At 40.5% G+C, this 24,696-nt stretch overlaps 1 protein-coding gene and 1 long non-coding RNA gene across 5 annotated transcripts in view; one reads left to right on the forward strand and one right to left on the reverse strand.

Moving 5' to 3' along the window:
* Positions 1-514: 514 nt before the first annotated feature.
* Positions 515-2,920, forward strand: LOC140691002 (uncharacterized). Its single transcript, XR_012066436.1, has 3 exons — positions 515-581; positions 1,358-1,480; positions 2,655-2,920. It is a non-coding gene; the product is annotated as an uncharacterized lncRNA (long non-coding RNA).
* A 1,154-nt stretch (positions 2,921-4,074) lies between these two features.
* TAOK3 (TAO kinase 3) overlaps positions 4,075-24,696 on the reverse strand; it is a 146,454-nt gene continuing 125,832 nt past the window's right edge. For all 4 annotated transcript variants that reach the window (XM_072953540.1, XM_006204797.4, XM_031670022.2 and 1 more), the window contains 6 exons: positions 23,883-24,011; positions 20,167-20,370; positions 13,223-13,462; positions 11,556-11,768; positions 5,322-5,504; positions 4,075-4,270 (listed from right to left, as the gene is read on the reverse strand). In XM_072953540.1, the coding sequence (XP_072809641.1) occupies positions 4,109-4,270; positions 5,322-5,504; positions 11,556-11,768; positions 13,223-13,462; positions 20,167-20,370; positions 23,883-24,011 (1,131 nt within the window). In that variant the 3' untranslated portion in view covers positions 4,075-4,108. The remainder of the gene's footprint in view (positions 4,271-5,321; positions 5,505-11,555; positions 11,769-13,222; positions 13,463-20,166; positions 20,371-23,882; positions 24,012-24,696) is intronic.

Consider the following 24,696-nt stretch of genomic DNA (forward strand, 5'->3'; position numbering starts at 1 on the left):
GAAATATAATCTCAAACCCATCCTACCAAGAACAAAAAATTTAAAAGAGAAAGAAAAAGCAAAACAGTGCGGGGCTGGTCCCACGGGGAGGGAGTGGCAAAGGAGGACTGGCTGTTCTCCCTTTCCTGTCTTCCTTTGGATTATCTGAGTATTTTAATTCATGTGCAAATTTTTGGCTATTACTTCTTTAGGTTTTCTTTTTGGTAACTTGCTCTAGGAGTTACAATATATATAATTAATTTTTCATAGTCTGCTTAAAATAAGAATTGTACCACTTCGTGTAAAATATAGAAGCATGTCAACCATATGGGTCCTTTACCCCCAACTTTTAAGTTATAGCTGTCATATGGGTTGCATTTATATACATTGAAACCCTCACCAATGTTATATTTTTTGCTTTCAATGAAGTATATATTTCATATATATTTTTAATATTTTTTAAAAATAAAAGAGGGAAAAACCTCTTTTATATTTATCTAGATATTTACCATTTGTTGCTCTTCCTTCATTCCAGAAATCCAAGTTTCCTTCAGGTATCATTTCCCTTCAGTAGGAGGAACTTCTTTTGCATTTCTTGTAAAGTAAGTGGTGGCAATGACTTCTCTTTTTCTTCATCTGCGAATGGTTTTATTTTGTCTTCATTCCTCTGTCTAGGTTGCTTCTCCACAGTCCACCTGCTTTTATTTTTCAGTATCCTCAGATAGTTCCTTTTGCATTTTGTCTAGGTTTTAGTAGTTACCAGCAGGAGAAGCACACTGCTATACAAAACTAGAACAAAAATGTGGGGTTTTTTTTTAATGTTTTATCATTTCTATGGCAAAATACATTACTAAATTAAAATCAGAGAGGTATATGGAGTTCTTACATGGGCCTGTTTCCAGTTGCCAAGGAATACTTTGATTTATAAGCAAATAATTACAGATGGTAGTAAATTCAGTGAGTAAATTTTTACTCAGTTAAGTAGATATCACTGGTAAGTGTTCTCTGACATTCCCTATGATTGTTTCAGTTCTTTTAAACTCCTGGTAGCACCCAGCACCTGCACCATCATGGCTTGTCTTATTCCACTGTTGAGTAACCTAGTAACCTCTTGCTGATTTACTTGTTTCAGTGGAGATTTAAACCATGAGCTTCAGCATAGTGACCCCAACTATCTTATTTACTGCTACATCCCCAGGCACACAGTAGATGCTCAATAAAATTTCCTGAATGAGCTGAAGCTACACTGATCCAGGCACTTCTGATCCCCTTTAATTTTCTCTACTTTTCTCTGTATCTATAGCACTTATTACCATGTGAGATCATTTTAAATTATAATTATTATGTGTTATCATTTTCCTCCTACCTTGAATATAAGCTCTACTAGGGTGAGGATCTTCACCTGTTTGAGATACACTGATGGATCTTAAGCATCTGGCATCGCATCTGACATACACAGTGCTCAGTAAATATTCACTGAATGGTCAGTTGCAAATCAAAGGTAAGCAGCCCTTACAGTATTGATGACAAACCTACAATAATTCTTTTAACTCAGGAGAGTTTAGTGTATGCTGGACTTCTGCAGGACACTGGCTCTCTGCTGCTGTCTATAAAAGTACTTCTTTTATACTTGTCATCTTGCTACCATTCTGGTCCCTGTCTATTTCTTCCTAAAGGAACACTGTATTAGGAGCACAGACCCACATCCCTTCTTTCTGATTTTCTCTACCTTGGGACACATCACTGACAAACTTGTGCAGAGGGAACTTTTATAAAGATCAGCACCTATAACCTCACAGTCATAAGGCCTTTTCACAAGCTACCTAGACAGTTTTCACTACAGAGGAAAATGGATGAAATAAACTACAGGAAGTTCTTGTCTTACTGGTGATTTAATGTCCTTCTGAGTGGCAATGTGAGTATGCTTAGGAGTGTGGGTTCAGGAATCAGATTCCACTTCCTCCATTTACCCTGGTCTGAGATTATTTCCTCATCTACAAAATGCTTAATGTCACAATAGTAGGCACAAAGTAATACAGATTATCTTTTTTTTTTTTGTGGAAAATTATGAGTCTTCTTTCCAGTCCCTTACAATATTACTTCCTGATGTACCTAATATGAAAACTTTAATGAACTAAGCTGCGTAGGAAACTGATAACTGGTAAAGTGCTTTTTAGTTGGGGTTAACCCTTGTTGGGAATTATTTTGTAGGTTTTTGAGCATACCTCTCTGCTTTCTTCTATCACAGTGAAAAATGACTGGTCACATCTGTCTGTGATGACTGAACATCCTGTAGGATTCAAGAGTGATCTTCTGGTCATCACGCCAGAGATCAGTTTTCAATGACCAGAACTTAGAACCCTAAGAATATGAGATCTTACTGAGATTGTCTTGACCCCAAAAACCATATCCTGGAAGTTATATATTTTACTACCTCATTGTCAAGCACATAAAATTATTCTAATAAAAGCAGAAATACGAGGGGGGGGAACTACTATTACACTTCAAATATTTGGTTATAATGTCTTCTTCGTAGCCTGCTCTTCTTTAAGGGTGTCTAGCTTTTCTCAGCAATACGTGCTCCTAGGAACAGTGGCACATTGTGTGTGTATGTGAGTTGTGTGTGTTGTGTGTGTGTGTGTGTGTGGGCACACGTGCCTTTTTCTATTCTTAAGGGCAGAAAGATGCAGCTGACCACTTCAAACAGTGCAGTACTATCTTCAGCCCTGTAGAAGAACTTGGAAGACACAGCTTTACCTGAAAATCTCGAATGGCTCTTCTTGAAGCAACCAGGGCCGAGGAGAACGGTTTCCGGAGGGCGGGTCTCCCTCTGCGTCGTGAGCTGACGAACCTAGAAGGGAAACTTCCTGCTACAATAACACAGCAAGGCGATGTGATGAACACTTTTATTTACAAATATAATTAAAAGCTCTGACAGTTATCATGCTCTTCCTTGGAACCTGAAAAATGTTTTGTTTTGTTTTGTTTTTTTTAAAGTGCATGCAAAAGAAGTAAAGCCTTTTTTTTTTCATCATTTTTTATTGTAAGAAAATACACAGTTTGAAAGTGTGAATAATGCAATATTTATGACCAAGATATGGGACTTAGGGAGGGGAAGGGGAAATAAAGAAAAAGATCAAGATGATCTGATTGAGAGACAGTGTTGAACTCCAAATACTGAATTGGAAAAGGAGGGAGGTGGGGAGGAATAGGAGGAGGAAGTAAAAAAATTTGATCAGAGAAACAGTTAAAATACAATATGAAAATAAGTAATACCTCTCCTTAAATTCCTTCTATACACAAAATACACGATTTGCCAAAGCCCAATTTGTGCTACTGGGATTCTGTGAGCTCCTTAAGTGTATTCACATCCTCTGCAACAGCAGAAAATGATTATGATACAATCAGAATATGCTGAAGACAAGTTAAACTCTTGCCAGCAGGTTCTTAAAAATCACAAGATCTCTTCACCCCACCCACCCCACCCCAATCCCCAAAAAAGTAATAATATGTCACCACTGATATGTACATCACAATTAGTTTCTGTAAAATGTATCAAATTTTCAATCTTTAATAAAACTTTGTTTTTTTTTTAATTCCTGATGAATAAATACCAAAAAAATAAAATAAAATAAAATAATGCAGCAGCTAGTTAAGGTGTAAGGCTGCGGATATTGTGTCTCTCTCCCCCTTGGCATTTATTATTATTATTATTATTATTATTATTATTATTTTTTGCTTTACTTTCACAGATCGGTGGTAATGAGTGATTGCTTAAAGCAATGTACATCCACTTTTTGTTGTTGTTGTTGGTTTATTGGTTTTGTTAAAACTGTCTCCAAAGTTTTCACTGAAACATTTTGAATCACATCAATACTGTGACGTGTACTATGAATAGAAGAGATGGCCAGGTTCTGGCCAGCACTGAAAGCTGACACGGGGGGAGGAAGGGGGCCCCTGATGGAGTAAGAATAAACAGGCACTAGTCCGACACGATGTCAGTAAGAGTAAGAGAGAGAGAGAGTGAGAGCAACGCCCGTTAAAATGGGGAATGTGGTTTTGCAGGGTCTGAATTTTTTTTCTGTTTTCTTTTTCTTTTTTTTTTTGTAAATGGCAAAAAAATTTAATCTCATCTATAGTCCTCCTTAGGAAAATCTAATGTAACCAAATTCCCAAATCCCATTCTGACGCTCTCCATGTCAAAAGTTTCAATCTCTCGCTCTTGCCTTTCCAATAGGTACTTGATTCTCTCGCTGCGTTCCTTCTGAAGGGCAGCCAGCTCTTCTTCAATCTGAAATGAGCACAATGAGCAGGTCTTAATAAAAAGCATCTCCCGACAGGTGCACATATATGCCTACAAGCACACGTATGACACACAAACACACAGGAACTAAGAGTAAACTAGACTGGGGCAGCCTGGGAGAGTCCTGCGGTAAGTGTCTTGTGTCTAATCCATCATATCTAAAACTTGCTCACAAGAATAAAAATGTCTGGGGCCACCTGGAGCTAGCACTACCATTCTAGCAAGCCAAGCAGCTAGGCTGATCTAGGTCAGTGTCCTGTCTCAGCAGGACATGGCTCAGGGGAAGCTAAAAGACACTCAAACACAATTAGATTGTGTGGCTTTCCCAGAGAGAGCCACGTGCCCCCCTAGGTCATTAGCAATTTAGTTCTAGAGCAGGAGGCTGGGAAGATAGTCTCTTGCGTTGATTTCTGGGAACTACTAGATGGAAGCACAAATCACTGGTTAAGCAAATACATGTTTAACAGCCTTGAGAAGCTTTATGAAATTTTTTCTTCACATACCTCAGCAATATCTAAAGCAATGAATATTTCAATACTGATGGCATTTAACGTGCATGGCAATATCAGCCTCTCTTTCATTTTAATTTTTTGTTCTTTTTGAAGAGTCCTGCTGGTGATTTCTTTTGGTTTAGACATAGTTGAGGATAAAAACTAAATCTGCATTTGGCTTCCTCATACCATTTAGCAATCATGCTCTAAGTTCACAGTACTTTTCATAGGTCAAATCAACTACCCAGTAACACATGTAAGTCCTCAGGCTGTGAAGATGGAGGGTTTCCCAGCAGAGTAATAGAGCTTAGGCTGTGGGATCACATTTGTGCAAGTAACTGAACCATTTTGAGCCTTGGTATCCTGCCTGTAGAATGGAGATTAAGCCTACCTTTCAGGGGTACCAGGAGGATAAAAGCAGAGAAGAAGGGAACAGTGCCTCGTTTAATCCCCCGGTTCACAGACAGGGCGCAGTAAAGGGCAGCTCCCCAGGCCGTGCCCCGTCCTTGACCCAGCTGTGTACAGGACCCTCAGCAACACTCCCATACCTTCTGCTCAAGATGTGCTCTGCGCAGAGACACCCTCTGCTCTAGCTTCTGGAGCTCACGTTCATGTTGTGCCTCTGTTTGCATCTTGATTTTGCTCTGGTAGGCATTGAGCAGCTCCATTTCCTGCTGGAGCTGTAGCCTCAAGGCCTGGCATTCTGCTTCTTGGGCCTCATCTAGCCGTAACTGCGGGCACAGAAGACACACACTGTGATTCGCTCCTAGCTCACAGCACTCGGTGACTACTGGAAGAGGCTTCCTTCTTTGGATTGAAACAGGTCCCTCAGAAAAACAGACACCCTGGGTACACTCAGAGTCAGGAATCAAGAATAGTACATTCTGCCCAATGGGTTACAAAATTTTAGAGACACATCCTTTTCTTAAATATTTTCTTAAGAGAACAAAAACATTCTTAAGGAAAACGGGCTTTCTTAAAACCACGCTTAGCAGGAGTCAGGAAGGCTCCACACTCCAGTGATTAAGCCTGTGGGCTTTGGAGGCAGACTCCGGGGCTGGAATTCTGGCTCCATGGTTCACTTAGGTGTGTCACCTTGGCAAGTTAACCTGCCCAAGTCTCATTTGTTTTCAATCTCAAGAAATTAACAATAACAGTTCCTACTGTCTAAGACTGGTGTGAGGGTTAAATGGAGGAATTCACATAAAATCCTAGGCATTGTTCCTGATGTATACCAAGGGTTCAATAAATAGTAGCTGTTTTGACTAACCATTTCCATACTTAGATATCTTTAACCTCCATACATCCTCAGCTCTAAACAAATGAGTCCAATCTCTGTAACATTTGAGGAATATACCACAGGGCTGTTAGGCTCTCAGTGAGTAGAGCTGGTTCCTCTAACACTGGCTATACTTTATCCTGCTGGCCAGCCATCTAAAACTCAAGTGGTTCAAAATCTGTTCCCCACAGAAGGTAGCTTGGATCATCTTAAGGGGCATGTTCTGGTTTGAAGCAGTGAAGTCCAGATTATAAGGCAGCCTGACAAAGTTTCCCTTGCTCCCCACAGCACCTGTCCTTTGTATTACATACCAAGATACCAATCCTGTGTGGGGAATGAGCCAAGCAGGCCGGGAGAAATGCCAGCTCTTCAGTGAGCATAGCTGAAGATTTGGGGCCATTAGCAGGGCTGTGTTTAGGGATGATGACCCTTCTGCCCCACCAGGCCTGGTTTTGTCTAGATTTAGCAGGCCCTCAGTTTGGCCAGGAGCTATGAAATTAGAACTCTTGAATTAGACAGTACTGTCTTCCCTGAGTTTATCTGCACGTTTCCATAGAGACCACTTTGCCAAGATACCTCTTCTCCACCTTATGCTACTTTCCCTGTTCGGTACAATTTCTGACAATTAACAACATATCTCAATATCTTGATTGAGATTTGACTTTTTGAAATGTTATTAGAATAGTTTTAGAAAGTTATTTGCATAGTTCCTTTTCAGCACTTTTGGAAAAATATACTGTATCAAATGAACACAAAATAAATAATGTGATCATATTTCCAAGGTACTTCCTGATAATTCATCCTAACCAGCTTTCACTAAAACCCACCAAAGAAGACACCGCTCTTCTTATTTTCCCAATGAGAAGCGAAGGGAGAAGAGATACTAGGTACAATAAACAGTCAGTCTGCAGCAGTAACAGCCTCACGGATAAATGCCAAAGGGTGCCACTGGCTCCCAAGGAGATTGTTATCGATTCCCTCCTAATACGAGGACTTTCTTATCAATAAAGGGAATGAAAGCCTGTTCTTTTCTACTTGTCTTTGTTAACTGCTATGAGCTCTGGCCAAGTGGGTGAGAGGCTCATTCTACGGGCAGTTTCCACCTTCTCTTTATTTCTGGTGTTCTATTATTAATGTCAGTGACTATGTTATTCTGTACCAGCTCTGACCTATAAAGTGCCAGTCTAAAAATCAGAGGCTATTCCAGTATTTGGTATTCATCACCCAAAAGTTGCAAATACAAAATCCATTAAAAAGTTTCATAAAAGTATAGGTAAATATTGGGGGAGAGTATAGCTCAGTGGTAGAGGGCATGCTTAGCATGCACAAGGTCCTGGGTTCAATCCCCAGGACCTCCACTAAAAAAATAATAATAATTAATTTAAAAATACATAAAGAAACCTAATAACTTCCCCCTAAAGCAAAGCAAAACGAAACAAAAAACAACAAAAAAATTTTTTTAAGCATAGGTAAATATCATGTCTGTTCTCTCCACTGGATTAAACTCAAGAAACGGATGTTACAGAAGCAGCATAATGTACTAGAGTCCAGGCGTACAGACTCACAGGGTCTCCCCAGACTGGGTTCAGATCCTAGCTCCACCACTAATTAGCTAGTTTTCACTAAATGACCCCTTAAGTCAAGAGCTGGTGCACTATGGCTCAAGGGTCAAATCTGGCTTGCTGCCTATTTTTGTAAATAAAGTTTTATTGGAAGGCAGACACATTCATTCATTTACCTATTGCCTATGACTACAGTAGCAGAGCTGAATGGTTGCGACAGAAACCCTGTGGCCCACAAAGCCTAAAACATTTACTACCTGCCCCTTTTACAGAAAAAAGTTTACCAGACCCTGCCCTCAGCAAGTGACTTCACTTCAATAAACCTCAGTTCCTCACAGGTAAATTAGGGTTAAAAAGTAACTACTTCAAAGGTCAAAGGGGTTTCAAAAAAAGAAGTAACACTTACAAACTACTTAAAACGGTGCCTGGCACATGGTAAACAAGCAGTAAAAGACAGCTGGCATTATCATCCGTACTTGACCTCCTCCCCGCCTCAGAAGGAAGGACTGTTCCTCTCCTTCCATTCAAGGGCAGTCACGAACCTATACTCCTGATCCTGCTCTGTCCTCCCTTGTGTAACACTCACTCACAGAGCACTCGTGTGCCAGGCCTTGTGCAGATGCCGAGGATACGAAGAAGATGAAGAAGACAAAAATTTATCAACCTTTGTGCCCCTATCAACTCTCTCCCCTTCTCCTTACCTTTAACCTCTGTCTCACCACTCCTCACCCTGACCCTCACCTTCTATTGCCCACATTAGGGTCACGGATGACCACCCTGAAGGGGTCCGTATTTGACCTGACCTGCCAGCAGCACTAGATACCGTGGACTGCCCCTTTCTTCCTGCACTCTTTCTCTTGTCTTTAAGACACCACACCCTCTTGGTTCTTCCTCCCTCCTCTCCCTCTCCAGCCACTCCTACCTTGGTGGGCCATTAAATGTGGGTGTTGGGAGCTCGTCTTCCTTCTACCTCTCCTCCTAAGGAACCTCATTTATTCTGAATGCTTCAACTACCATCTGTATGCAAATGATTCCCACATCCATTCCTCTATTTCAGACTTCTCTTCTGACGTGCCAGCTAGCTTATCCACTCTACAAGAGACAGCTTCACATGGGTGCTTCCCAGCCTCCAGCTCAGCAGGACTAATATTAACTAAACATCTTTCCCTTCCCACTTTCCCAACCTGCTCTAATTCCTTTTTTACCGTGTGGGTAAATGGCATCATCATCTACCGTTTTGCTCAAAGTAGGGACGGGAGTCATTCTTAGTACCTCACTCTCCACATTCAGTCTGTTACTAAATGCTTCCAGTCTCGCAGCCTGCCTGTCTCTCACCTTTAGTCATCTTCTGCTTCACCCCAACTGTCCCCTCTCTAGTCTGGCCACCGCTCCCTCATGCCCAGATAAAGGCAGCAAATTTATAAATGATCTCCTTACACCCGCCCTTGCCATCTTCCAGTGTCACCAGACTGATCATTCAAAACTGCAAAGCTGACGTCAGTCTCCTACTTAATACTTTTCAATAGCTTCCCATTGCTTTTAGGACACAGATCAAAATTCTTTAGAAAGCTTACAAGTCCCTACATGATCTAGCTCATTCCCCTCACGTTGGTCTCCTCCTAGTGCTCTGTATTCCAAACACAATGGACTTCTCTGAGGTCTTCAAAAGTGCCACTGTCTTTCCCATCTTTACAAATGTAGTTCCTTTTTCCTAGAATGTGTTCCCTGCTCCTCAGCTTAAATTATCAGTCTCTGAGAGGCCTTTCCAGACTCTCCGAGCACACTGCACTTGCTCTGCCATTACACAGTAGACTTTTCCAACGTCTGGTTCCTCTACTCTTTCATAAATTCCATAAAGACATGATGGATGACTGTCTTATTCATCAGAGTATTCCTGGATGCCTGGGGCACTGTATAGACACTCAGTAAATACTTATGGGATGAATGAATGAATGAATATACTGGCTCCTAGCCTCAGCTAAGGAGATGTTTAAACATTTCCCAATTCATAGAAATCCTCCTTTAACAGTCTCTTCCTCTGTCTAGGGCTCTCTCTCCTTTCCTTCATAGACGAGAACCTAGGAAAAGCAGTCTCACAATTTCTATCTCACTTTAAAATCACTTTTTCAATCCACTTAGAATGTCTTCCATTTCTACCACTCCACTGTCTGTGACAATCAATGGACAAAGCCACTGCTAGGTCCAACTGGTCTCTCTGCAACATTTGAAATCATCAACTAGAAACTTTTGTTCTGGCTTCTGTGACATGTTGTCTTTGGTTCCCCTTCCATATTGCTGACTATTCATCTTCTTTGGTCTGCCTTCTACTCAGTCCTCTGATATTGGTGTCCACAACTCCGTCCTTAGTCCCCTTCCTCTTTAATCTAATAATTTCCTATCCCTAGGAGATCTCAGGTTTTCCCAACAGCTACAACTGCCCCCATATAACAATGACTAACTTTTGACCTTAACGCTGACACCCTCCTGAACTATAGGCTTGCATCTCTGTACCTCTCTACCTAGATACCCACGTAGCTCAGATGACATGTCAATTATCTTCCAAGGCACCCAAACTCATCCCTCCCTCAATTTTTCTATCTTGCTGAAATGATGACCCATTCTACTGTTATCAAACTTACCTCTCAAATTGGTCGCTAAGTTTTATCTATTCTACCTCCTAAATATTTCTCAAATCCTTTCCTCCCTCCTCACCATCTCTGTTAGCATGTTATCTCTTAGTTCAGGCCTTTTTGTTTGTTTGTTCATTTGTTTTCTTGGCCTATTACAATAGCTTCCTAACAGATCTCTTTACCTATATTTGCCACATCACTGCCAGGATCTTTCTACGATGGAAATCTGATCCTGTCACTTTCCTTCTTAAAACAGGCTTCAGCAGCTCTCACTGCTTATGGAATAATGTCCACACTCCTGGCTTTGGAGGCTCTGAACCTGGACTCTCCACCTGCTTCCTGTTAGACTCCTGCCATATCAACTACTCCTTGTTTCTCAAATGTGCCATCCTCTTTCTGGCCTTTTAGTCTTTACATGTACTGTACTGTCTGCCAGGTGTGACTTTTCCACTTCTGCCTGCTTGATGAACTATTACTCTTTAAAACTCATCTCCTTGGGAAATCGTCACTGAATTACCAGGCAAGCTCCCATCCCTGGCTCACCAAGACCTTTATGACCTGTTCATTTTGGGCTCCCACAATCCTGCTCCTTGAACTCTGAGCTCACGCCAAAGTTCTTTTGGTCCCCAAATGCACACTTTTCATCTTTTGGACCTTTGGCTATATAGGTCCCTTTCCATGGAAACTATTTACTCCAATAAATTCCTTCAGGCTTCTTGGCTCCTGCTGGGAAGCTTTCCCTAGACTAAATTAGTTGTTCCTACTTAAGCTCCCATGGCCCCCAGCACCTCCCACTTCAAAGCACTTTCATGCTTTATTTTTATTGCTTAATTATCTGACCTCCTTACTTGACCGACAAAAGTGTGAGGACAGGGACCACTGCTGTCTCTCCAGCCCATCCGCTGTCTCTGAGCCCAGCAGAGTGCTGAACTCAGAACCTTAGCAACATTTTACCAAATGAATGCATCTGCGTGTCTTACTCATTGGTGCCTGACATTAGCTGTGCAATCTTTGATGAATGCAAGTATGATATTACACGCCGTATCTATCACATCTTGCCCTCAAAGTCCCTATGTGCCACAGGTCTGAGTTAGCACATCATTCCTTGAGTTCCACCTTATAGGACACACTCCAGCAAGTATCCACACTGGCTTGGCTTTATTCAGCGTCGTCATTTCCTCAGTTCTTTGGGCAGAAAAACACCAGTATCCTAAATGTGCACAAGAATCATCCTGGGACCAAAAGGCTGGATCTTGAATTTTCTTGATTCCCAAAGCTCTTGAAGCCGTGGCACTGAACCTAACCACTTACCGCTTGAGAGGCCATCATTTCATTTATACTCTGTTCATACTGCTCTGCCAAAATGGCAAGTTTTCTTGTCTGCTCATCTTTCAGTGTCTTTAAGATTGTTTTGTGCTCATTCTTTGGAGTAACTTCCAACTGGTGATTCTTGAGTGCTTTATACTGTTTGGTCTGTACTTTGCAAGTGTCCTGAAACTGTTTTTTAATTTGCATTTCCATGGCCTGGGCAGAAAAGGTGACAAAAGGAAAATAAAGACACATCAGTAAATACTGAAAGCCTTTCATTCTCATGATAAAATATAGGTGCTGGGACCAACTGCCTTTGGTGCAGTGACCCATATTACTAGTCAATTATAATGAAAATCATACATATGTCACAGATGAGAATTAACTCCACCAATACTTTTGATTTTATGTTAAATGAATAGAAGTAATTTTGAATTTACAAACAGATTAAAAAATGAATTGTTTTAAGGGGATCACCAATCTAAGGAGATTGCAGAATACAATGAAGATTAGTTTGTTAAAAGCTTGCTTATTATTTTAATGGTTTCCTAGTCAAAATCTTCAGTGTCTTCTATTGTTTGTTTTCCTCCTGGTCTTTTTTGGGTCATCCCCACCCCCACCCCATTTCCAAGTAAGAAAGGGGATGGCAATGTATAAGCCATCTCTCACTGCTGTGTTTCTTTGACATATCAATAAAGGAGAACACTGGATTACACTTTACGTCATAACCTATTTATACTAGATTTCAGAATAAATGGGAAGGGAAAAGTGATTTTAGATTTTTTCCCCCTCCATTAAGAGGTCATACTTGCATGTAGCAATATCAAATATGCATTTTGGTGAGGAGGAGGTGGGGGTGTATTATTATAAGTCCAGAAGGCATTCCAGCAGGTTGCCTGAAGTCACATGCACATTTCATGAACACGTGGAGGAGTTGTGATAACAAGGATCACGAGTTAGATTAGGATCTAGCTAGAGAGGAGTATGGCGTGGTGGAGGTTGGCCTTACATCTTTGTCAACATTCACAATGACCCCCTTGACATATAGTAATGGCTTAGTCCATGTAGCTTGTTAATTAGCAGTCAGCTAAAATTCTCTGGAGGCAGTGGGGGCGAAAGGAGCTGTCTATCTCTGGTGCAAGGCCTGAGATATATGTCTGGCACGTGTGGATTCACTCTGGATTACCATGCCCATGACAGATGTTACTAATAAACCATATTCTTCCCTAATAAGCTTGGGTGTGGCTTTAGAGTCTTTCTCAATAGAGCAGCACTCAAGGAAGCTCCAACCAATAACATGACTGGCATGACAAATAAAATTTATCTGCCATCTTCCTCCCCGGTAACTTTCTCATTTCCTGGGATCAGAACCAGGGGCTGCTGTGAGTCCATGTGTTATACTTTTAAAGAGGGTAGGTTATGAAGGGGGCAAAGCAGGTGCATAACGGACACACGGCAGAAATGGAGAGATCACCTCGCCCAGCAGCATCTCTTTAGGTGTTTGTTACACCCGACTCTTGGGCTTCACATCTGGAGGCTGTGATTCAGCAGGTGTGGGGCCCAGAAAAGTCGCCCAGGTGACTCTGACAGCCACCCAGGTGTAGGAGCCACTGATCCAGTCTAGCTGGGTCCTGGAGCACAGGCAGGGAAGTACCTCCGTTTCCTCTCACCTTTAAGTTTTTTGGCTGTTGCCGAAGTTCCATGACATGCTTTCTGTGCAATTCCCTTTCCCGCCTCTTATTGTACTCCAGCTGGTTCTCCAGTTCAGTCTGGTGCTGTAGCCGGATCAGATCCATGCGGAGCTTCTGTAACGTGTGCAGCTGCCTGTACTCGAGCTCTCGGGTGGACTCATCGTGCCGGATTAGCATGGCATGCTCCATCTCCTTCTGGGTCCTCTTTTTATTCAGTTCCTGCATTCAGGGACGAAAGATACACAGGAGAGATGAATGGAGGTGAACTGGAAGGAAGGCATGACTCAGTGAGGGATGGCAAGGAATGGCACTATTAACTGCCTCTTAATTAAGCCCATTAGTGTTTGGCAGCATGACTTAATGAGATTAGACTACCAGTCCTGGGAGATTGAGGTTCTGCACATGGGTCCACCACTTACAAGATGGGCAACTTCACAGCCATCACAACTATTCCATCCGTAAAATGGGATTAATTCTACCTGACCCCCTCTTACCTCACAGGGCTGCTGTGAACCTTAATTAGGTGATGGGTGATGAATGGGTCTGAAAAATACTTCTTCAGTTAAACTAGTGGTTCTCAATACTGGCTAGCTGCCCAATAAAATTATGTGAGGAATCTTTTAAAACATAAGGTGCCTGAGTCCCATAACCTGAAACTCTGATACTTGTCTGGAGTGAGATCCTGACGTTTTAAGAGTTCTCTGGGGGAGCTAATACTCAATTAGAGTTGAGAACCACTGGATTAAACTGATAATGTCTACAATGTTCTTAGTTTTCTTAGAAATACCCTGCCTGCTCTTGCATGTATCACAAGTATACCAATTATTTATTTTTAAAATCTCAGAGTTCAGGGCATGTTGGGAAAAAGGAGATGAGATCTCTCCCTGTTCATCTTTTCCATGATAGGCCGTTTGATTATTTATTGATCTTATCTTTCTGTTCGTTCCAATTTTACTCATGTCCTTCCTTCTCTCTCTCTTTTGTAGAAGAGGGGAAAGAAAGGAAACTAGAAAAAAAAGGAGGGAGTAAGATGGGTGAAATTTTTTCATTCATCAGTTCAAGAATATTTCCTGAATAGCACCATATCAAAGATCTGAACTCAGGGAAATACACACAAAATGTTATGATAAATCACAGAGAAAAAAATGTGACAATTAGTGTGTATATGTCCATGAATCACTGAAAAATTGTGCTGAACACTGGAATTTGACACAACACTGTAAAATGATTATGAATCAATAAAAAATGTAAAAAAAAAAAAAGATCTGAACTGTGTGTGCTCTGGGTACACAAAAAAGTTTACTAAGCCATGACTCAGTTCTCAACTTGCTAACACTCTAGCAGGGAAGTTCACTGACATTTACTGAAGTATATGCTCAGCTTACAGCAGACTGAATCAATCTATCCTCTCTCTTAGGAATTTGGATTCACAGACAGTTAATCCTTACATGTCACTAGAATTGAGGGGCATATAAAAACTACATATATGGTAGCCACTTGCTGATATGAGGGCTGAAGATTAGAGAAAGCTGGGCTTTAGATCAAGAAGAATGAAAAAGAGAGAAGAAAGAAGTGTAGGAAATATACTGATGTCCCAGTTCCTGACTGGTTCTAATCTCTCCTTGTAGATCTCACTGTATTATTGCTACTGGGTTTTATGAAACATCCCTGTATTTCTGTGGTAAATTCACTGGTTTTGGTTTAAGCCAGTGCAAATAAATTTCATAACACACACACACAAAAAATGAAGTTTGATTAATACAGGGAAATATGTTTTACATGTAAATTTTTAAAAAGTAGGGGGCAAGGATATAAGTGTTAAGTGCTATTAAAGAGGTAAAGATCTTATGCTGAAGGTTTCCGGATAAGGGAAGTATTACTACTAGTTAAGAAGGTCAAGGAAAGTGTTTGAGCTGAACTTTAAATCAGAACAACAGGGTGCCTCTTTTCTCCAATGGCATCCACTATGGGAGAAAATGCAACTATTTTCACAGAGATGTTAATAATATTTGCACATTGGTGTGGTTGAGAGTATCTTGCATACTTGGGCTTTCTTTCCTTTTGAAGAGAAGTCCTTTAAACAGCACAGCATCTGTTACTGGAGCAAAGTTGCTAATCATTCATTTATTTTTTTAACACATATCTTTGAGCACTCACTATGTGTCAGGCAATGCTGCAGGTGCTAAGGAGGGGGCAGTGAACAAGTACATCCCCACACGGGCTTATTTTCTAGTGGGGAAATATCCGAAGTATAAATGCAATTTACACTTGTTTTAAGAAGTAAAAGATAATCTCCTAGAGCATTTCCCCCCATCCCCTCCTGCTTTTTTCCTTTCATTCTTCCTCTTTACCTGGACCATCAAATGGTCTTCTTTTAAAAATCACTAACCGGCCCCTAGGTGGCACCAAAGGATGGTGAGGGCTTCTCAGAGACTAAAGCTATTCTAGACCAAAGACCAAGAGAAAAAGAAAACCAAGGGAAACCCATTAGATGGGTAAAGGTCCTGTTCCTAGATCACGCTATCATTTTTAACCTTCGAGTGCCAGGAGTCTCAATATTGGGCATTTATATATTCCACATTTTCCTGAATGGAGAAGTTCAAACTAGGTCTGAGCTGCCCAGAGACCTAAGACTCATAGTAGGGAAGAAAAGAAAAGACACAAAGCAAACAATACTTTCAGAAGAAAACAAATGCTTCTGTTTTTGTTTAATGGAATATTTCAGGATGTTGTTCAAGGAATACCTGCGTCAGAATCACCTGGGATGGAAGCAATTGCCTTAATAACACACCACCCAGGAAATTCTGATAATACACTAAAGTTTGAGAATCAACGGAAAAATAATTCAGGGTGTGAGTCAGTTTCAGCTTTTCTGCTGACTCACTGTGTATGGCGTTGGGCAGGCCTTTTCAGCTACACTTTAATTTCCTCAGATATAAAGTGAGAATACTAGTACCCATTGTGAACTACCATTCTTGTGAAGATGAAATGAAAGACCATACAAAAATGCTTACAATGTACAGACGTGTCATTATTACTTTTCTGTATTCAGAAGTATCCGGCAAATAATAACTTAAGTCCAATTTTTATAAACTATTTAAAAAGTGAGAGAAACATGATACTGAAATGGTATCTCTGGAAGAACTGTAGGTTGTTCCCTTACCTTTAATTCATACATCTGAGTTGCTGAGATGTAAGCTGGTAAACTGTCTGTAATATTTTACACCATGGGAAAAAAAAAACTTCATTTGGCTTACTATGAGCCAAGTGCTGTGTCTACATTATAATGTGTAATGTGCTTTCAGTTTTTAAAAGTGATTTCATGTATCACATCCAGTCCTAGTTTAATTTCAATGGAAATGCTACCGACTTCTTTAAAAGCAAGTGATTTCACTCAAGTAAAAATTTTTGTCCTCATGCCCATGTTGAGTAAGAACTAGAATTCAAACTTTTTAAAGTGGAGATGTTGTTAGACTATGACATTTAATGCTTCTTTAGTTTCAGTTCTCATTTTCGTAACTGGTTAGAAAATAGCATCTGTGTGCAGTGTAGTGATGACAGAGGAAGAGGCTCAATGCAGCCTCTGGTGATCCTTTCGAATGTCTTTATTAACTAAAAGATTACTAACAATCAGTTTTGGCATGGGTAGAGGAAAACAGGTACTTTTTTGTTGGTGGGAGTTTAAACCCTTAGAAGGCTATTTGGAAATATCAATTGAAAAATTTAAGTGTATACACTCTGACCAAGAAATTCTACTTCTGAGAATACTATAAAATACTACAAAATACTTGTACACGTGTAAAAAGATGTGTACCAAGATGTTCTCTGCAGCACTGCTAGTAATGTTGTAAAATTTCAACCAAATATGAAGAGAAGTACCTCATTAAATTATTTTATAGCCATACCAAAAAAGAAAGTACTACTGATGGTTAAAGAGAATGAAGCAGAGCTCTATGTCCTACATAGTAAATTTAAAAAGAAAAAGAGTTACAGTTTTGTAGGTTCAGTATCCATTTCCTCTTCTTTTGTTAACAGGCTCCTTTTTTTGCTTGAGAAACTACTCCACCCTATCTGGAATCAGAGGTTACTGAATAAGGGAATAAGCACATTACCCAATCAAGTTCTACCTCTCCTAGGAATCTGAATCTCAGGCAGAAATGATACAAAGATGAAACATGGTTGGAGGAGGTACATCCAAATGGCAGTGCCTTGAGGAATGTGCACTGGCTCCTGCCCTCTAGTTCACCGAAGCTGCTTCCCCAGCTTAATTCTTCATCTTTTCCAGACTGGGTCTTCAGCTCTCCCATCTACCCGATATCCTTCCAATAAATTTCTTCCCATGCTGTCAGCCAGAGTTTGTTTCTATTACTTGCTAATCAAATAAATCCACCAGTACTAACGTAATCTTATTTTCATAAAGTTATAGACAATATATAAGCTGTCTGTATATAAACATGTATACAGGAAAAAAAAGTCTGGAAATACATCTGCCAAATTAATGGTGACTGTCTCAGGGTAGAAAACGGGTGGGATTATTAAGAACTATCGATATTCAGTATTTTTCTATATTTGTCTTTTTTCAATGTTCTTTTATTACTTTTCCAAATAGATCAAAAAGAAAAAACTGAACATTTTTACCAAGGAGGCTCTGGTATAAGACTAAACAAAGGAAAATCCAGACTCCTAAGAAAAATACCCTTATATAGTTATTCTTCACCCAACTGGTTAGAATCTGATACTAATGAAGTCATGAAAAGAGTTTCTATCACTTTTGGGGAATAACTGTCTTCTACAGCATTTACTGGCATTAATTGTCCCCTTAACCTCAGACTTCTTCCAAATACAAGCTACTAAAATAAAAATAATTGCCAGATGAAAGGAGTCCCAAATACCTTGCTTCCCACTGGTTATAGGACTTTTCAATTTGGACTTCTTTGCCTTCTAACAAACTCAATATGTGTAGTATTGATTTAATCAGTTTTCTGACCAATATCTCTCTCTAAGCGTCTCCGTTTCTGCCCCAAACTACACTTCCCCCAAGTCTTAAACTCTGGAAATAATTTTGATTCTACCCTCATCTTTTCTCTCATATCCTGTTGTATGCCAAGTCCTGTTTATTATATACTTTAAAATGTTTCAAAACCATCTCTCTCGACAGCTACCAGTGCTGTCTTTGTCTACACCTGATCTCCTACTGACTGATGTCTTTGCTTCTATCTTCTTCCCTCCAATTCAAAGTTTCCCAACCTTTTAAAATTTTCCACTACTGTTCCCATCAGGAGCCTTTTTAGACTCTCCCCTTCCCCGATCATCCTCACCCCCGAAATGTTTACTATCACAGATATACTGTGTATCTTTTTCTGTTCTGTGGCCCTTCAGAGGGCCACATGACACCGTAATATCTAAAACTCCTCCCCCACAAGAACCATGGGGGCAATACTGCCCCCACTGACCATGCAGACTCTAAACAATCTATGCACCACCACCAAACTAGGCTAATTGCTGTAAAGCAAAATTTTAGCCATATCACTCACTGCCTGGCTCAAAAATGTTCAGCAGCCTCTCCTTCTTCCAATAAGGTAACACAGATAAAGAGTCCAAGGCTGACCCAAATTTATGTGCTCAATAAATTTTAGTTGGCACCATCCTTTCTTCTTCCCATTTGAATACTGCTCTCCAAAAAGCTTATACTGATTCACATTCCCATTAAACGTGCCTGAAGGGCCTGCTTTCCTCATGCAGGCTAACACTTGATTTTTATCAAACTTTGATATTTTTTTTACCGATGTGCTAGCTCATTTGAGGGCTCCTCTGATGACTCCAGGTCACAATGATCTCCTACTGAACTTTGTTTCTGCAACTGATTCACATTCTGTATTCCTCATCTCAATGAATAACATCGTATTCGTCCAATCGCTCGAATTCGAAACTTTGAAGTCATTTTTGAGTCCTCCTTCTGAAATTCTCACAGCATTTGGCTTGAATTACTGTCAGTTCTGCTTCAGAAATGTCACTCAGATCTAATCTCTATCCCCACTGCCTCTCCCAGGTGGAACTAGAGAAAGGGCATCCTAGCTGAGCTCACTGTACTTTGCTTCTCGCCCTCAAACTGATGCATTCACACTTCAAAACAAAGACAACTCTCATTGTTTTTCCCCTGCTTAAAAACCTCTGGTGCCCTTCAGGCTAAAATCTAAAAGCCTTGCCTTAAGATCCAGGGCCCTCCATTCTGCTTCCAACTACTTTTGTTCTGACAATCCATTTCACTCCACTCCACACACCCAGAACACGCAACTTCTCATCAGTCATGGAATCCTCCAAGCCCTTTCATGACTATATGCCCTTGACAGTTCATGGATGTGTCTACTACTGCACCTAACATATTACAATGTAATTAATGTGTTACATGTCTGTTTCTCCTTTGACTAGGGCTACTTGAAGTCAGGGAGGATAGCTTCTTAGTAGCCCTGGTGTCTTGAGCACAGTGCTTGGCATAAAGGCCACACTCTGTTAAGTAAGTGCTGGGTGACTGAATGAAGTAACTTAATTATAGAGCATGACTCTCTTATTTAAATGTTTCATGTAGAATCACAAAAACACATGCCTCTGATAAACAGGCTAAAAGCCACAATTCTCTATTCTACTTCTTCTGATTCTCTACTGCATGATATGGCTTATAACAGGTGTTCAACAGAATTTTATGACATTTATTTGGAAAAAGTTGATTCCTTGTTCCTTAAAAGGGCTTTTCGCTTATCAGTGGGAAGTTCCCTCCCTGGCATTTTTGTGTCCGCTTTGCATCAGATACACTGCACGGAAGCCTACAAAGGATAAGAATATAGGGATGGAGAAAACAGACCCATCACCGTCCTCACAGAGCTTACTGTCTCAAAAGTCAGTGCCAACAGCTATGAAATGCGTACCTCCCGAATGTTCTGCTGCTCCACCTCATGCCGCTTGATCATGATTTTCCGCTTGAAGAAACGACAGTTTTTGTCGTAGTACAGCCTCTGCTGAGTGAGAAGGTGGGCTTCCTCTTCAGCCTGCGTGTGCTGCAAGTTCTCTTTATGCTTGGATATCCGCTCCTGCTTTTCTTTCTTGGGTGTGCTATGGTCCTCATTCATCTCCTTCACCAAAAAATAGACAAAAACAAACAAACAAAACAACCATGCCAGTCTCATCCAGCAAAAGGAACCATAATAGCTTATTGCAATATTAGATTAAATTATTTTGAAAGCAACAGGGAATGTAAGGTCAGAAAGGCTTGGTGTTCCACCCGCCTCCCCCCCCCTTTTTTTTAACGGATTAGTTTCCATGTCTTGGGCTTCTCACTCTCAGAAATTGTTGGTTCACCCACTCAATCAACACACACTAAGTTCCTGTCATGTGACAGGCACTGTGCAAGGCATGAAGATGCAAGGGTGAGCAAAGAAAATGTCATCTTTCACCATGGGGCTTTACAGTCTGGAATCAAAAATTAATTGAAGAACCACAGAAACGAACTGGGTTACTGTGATAACTACTGTGAACTTGAAGTACTTGGTTCGAAGGATGTTTAATAGAAAATATTCGACCTTGGTAACAACTACACTGAAATTTGAAAAATCTCTAGGAGTTAACCAGTGAAAAAGGAGAGGGAAGACTACTCTGGGTAGAGGAAACGGCATAAACAAAACCCTTAGGGTGGGTTAACCAAAACATGGTGTGATCACAGAACTCAGAGGTGGCCAGGGTGGTGGTGCAGTGTGACGAGATGAGGCCAGACCGTTAGAAGCTTTACAGGGCAAGTTAAGGACACTGATCTTTAGCACAGGAGAAATGGATTTTATATGTGTGGGGGTGTCACAATGAGATGCATCTCAAAAAGACGACTCTAGCTGCCATGTGGAAAGCAGAACGAAGGAGGCAATAGCGCATCCAGGAAGACAGCTAGGAAGCTATCGCAAAGGTCCGGGCGAGAGACAATACTAGCTTGGACAAAGGAGGTGGTGGGTGACAAGATCAAGAGAAGTGGGCAGATTTCACAGACAGGAACTAACTCTGCAAATGTCACTACTTTGATTTTCAGGAAAAAGCATTCTTTATTTGGTAATAAAGGGTAAACAAATCACCTATATTTTCAAAAGGATAAAATTTGTAACTGTTTCAGACTATATGGGCAAAGGGAATAAGCAGTGAATCAGAACAGTTAAGAAGATGTTAGTCTATGGGGAAAGTAAGACCACTTAAAAGTGGTCAAAGCACAGGGCATCCTTCTTTGCTCATACTACGCGTATCTACAAGGTGGATCTGTAATAGTTGGCTAACTACTCAGTTGAAATCTCCTTTAATTGCTAATACCTATTTTACTTAATTGTTTTGTGATGTGGATATCGCACACTATCTCTATTGTTTTCGCACTTAGCCAAGAAGTTCTTGTAGATCAACTTTTAACTTTCCTGTTCAGTGAAGTCTAAAGTGAAGTATTAGATCAATGAAAACAAGAGTGGTTTCCAGCATGGAGTAAGCTGGGCTCACAACAGAAAGGCTGGCTGACTCATCTCTTGATGCCGTGACTCTACTACTTGGTTTGGCATTAACCACTATACTGCACACCCAGATTCAAAAAAGATCATAAAAATCCACTCCAAAATCAAGAACAAGTTATCCTTGGACCATCCATCATTCTGTATTACCCACACCCCTGTGACCTATCAATGGTGGGAATAATGGAGATGGTTTTGTTATTCCCAAGGACAATATCTTTACGTATATCGGTAACCAAACATACATGCCACTTTCAATAGCCTGAACTAAGCTTACTTCGTAAGGAGTAATATTAGCCATATAATATTGGGGCTATCTTAGACTGGGTTTAGGCTTGTCTTCACGAGCACGCAGAAAGCCTTGAAAGCCTGTGGTCTCTTGCACTCATCAATCTGCGTATCCTGAACCAAAAATGGCCCTATGCCTGAGGACTGAGTGGAGACTCTTGAATGTCGTTCTGTGGGAGAACTTCTAAAGGTGGAGTTCATGCAAATCTCCAAACCCCTCGGTGGGACATAAGCTCGAAATGGTGGCTGAGGCCATGAAGCATGGCCTGTAGAGCATGAGTGAACACACGAGCTAGAAGAACCTATTTGCAGTTGAGAAAATTTCAAAACTTCATATTGAAAAATGACGGTGATCTCTGTGATCCAGTGACATTTTTCTATTATGATAGAATAATCAGGCTCAAGCAACAACTAAGAGAAAATGTGAGAGCACGTGAACCTTCTTGGTTGGATCATTTCTCTAAGCCTGGTTCTCTAGACCTTACAGTGTCAGAGATTCTTCCCATTCTGGCAGTGTGGACCAAACACAAACTTTTGTCGGTCCCAACAATCACCAGTGACTCATCTGGGCAGGGCAAGAGATCCTGAGGCTCACCTCAACCCACTTGATTTCACTTCCTAATTTAAAAAGAATTGGAGAGGAACCATGTTAAGCCCCATATTGTTAACCTAGAATATGAGCTCAAATTAACAATTTCAAATATTAAAAATGTCCTATCTGAATTTTATTAAATCTTAATACACTAGTAGTCTACAAATAAGAAATTTTAAGTCTTATGAGAAGCAAAGTCTATGGAATTGCAGGCAATTCATCTGTAAGTACTGATAAAAGGAGAACTGAAGAAATTTGAGCTTTCAGATCAAATTGCAGTTCCTCAGGGGGGCTCTCTAAGTCCACTAGTGATCTTCAACTGAACATTTAAAAAACATTTAAAAACAATCATTCATGTATCAAATATTTCACATGTACCAGACATAGGGATACAGTCATGAGCCAAAGAAAAGGGACACGGTCTTTTCTCTTATCACTTACTAGCTAGTAGGGTAAAGTAGCTTAAATAATCACTAAAAACAAACAAACAAAAAATGTAATTGAAAATTAGTGTTATAAAGCCAGAGGTACCTGTCTTGGTCAAGGCAGTCAGGAAAGGCTTCCCTGGGGAAGTGAAACTGAAGTTATGGTACTAATAAACAATCCATAGTCTTACAAAGAGGTTGGGGATGAGGAGAGCACCCTGGCCGAAGAAAGAGTATGAACGAAGACCTTGGAGAAGGGCAGAGCTTGGTCCATTTGAGGAAGCAAAGGGTGACCACTGTGGTGGGAGCAGCAGAGAGTCAGGGGTCAGGGAGGCAGGTGGGGGGAACGTTTGTATGAGGTGAGACTGGAACCCACATAGGGACTTCTAGTATTTTGATCTATCCTAAGAGCAATTAGAAGCCAATGAATGTTAAAATCATGAGGTGACATGATGGGACTTATGGTTTGGAAAGATCACTGGCTGAAGTGTGGAGAATAAACCGGAAATAGGCAAGAATAGTTTAGAGTTAGGTCAATGGTTTCTGAAGTGTGGTGCCAGGCCCAGCACCATCGGCATCCCCTGGGAGCCTTTTAGAGACGCATATTTCAAACTCCCCCCACCGGATCCACAGAATCAGAAAACCTGGAGATGGGTTAGTAATCTGTTTTAATAAGCACTTAAGGTGATTCTACTGGACGGTCTGAGAATCAACGGATTATAGTATTGATCACAATGGGAGATGAACTGACGTCAACTTCCAACCATTCTGATGGCAACTTGGTGACTACCAAGTGTTGGTACTCTTACCTCTTTTATTTTTTCCTTACAAATCTTATACTGCTTCTTCTGACTTTCTAAGAAAGTTGTCAAATCTTTCTTCTGCTGGGCCAAGATCTGTTGCTGGAACTTCTTCTCATCTGCTGCAGCTACCTTTGCCTGAAAAAATAGCAAATATGATCTACAATGAACTGCTCTTCACACAGAATTCAGCTGGTTATATTCTCCAATGCATTAAAAGAGTCCAGAAGTGCTGAATTAGTGTCATTTTTTGAACAAATAATAAAAAACAAAATAAGGACATGCTTGTTTTGATTCTCTTGTATCAAACATACACACAAAAAAGTAAATTTTTACCATTGGAAAATATATTCCCAATGATGGGAAAAATATGGAGGAAAACCATACACATGTTTCACTGATCACACACACAAAATATATCGGGTGAAAGGTGAAGTAAGGATCATAGTAAAAGATTTTTATGATATTGTTGATGGCCCAAGGGCTAAATTATAAAAATGCATAAATAATCATGACTGGCTAGCTTTTTCCCAAGAATCTAAACTTCTAATTGATTATTTCAACTGTCAGATTTCTGAGTGGGATCATCTCTAGTATAACAGGCAGTTAATGACATTTTGTTTTCTTAGGCATCTGCTTAATTCGCAACAGTCAGGCATCAGGGCATTTTGTGGACTCTTAAATGGATAGAATACAGATCAAATAAAAGATAACCCAATCAGTACTGGCTCCTAAAAGTGATCAAATCTAAGTTTCAGGGAACCATCTAGATGAAGCACATATGTAAGATGAGGTGCTCAGCGAACAGAGAGGGAATTATGCT

The sequence above is a fragment of the Vicugna pacos genome, chromosome 32 (genome assembly GCF_048564905.1).
Source record: "Vicugna pacos chromosome 32, VicPac4, whole genome shotgun sequence".
In the NCBI taxonomy this organism is placed as follows: Eukaryota; Metazoa; Chordata; class Mammalia; order Artiodactyla; family Camelidae; genus Vicugna; species Vicugna pacos.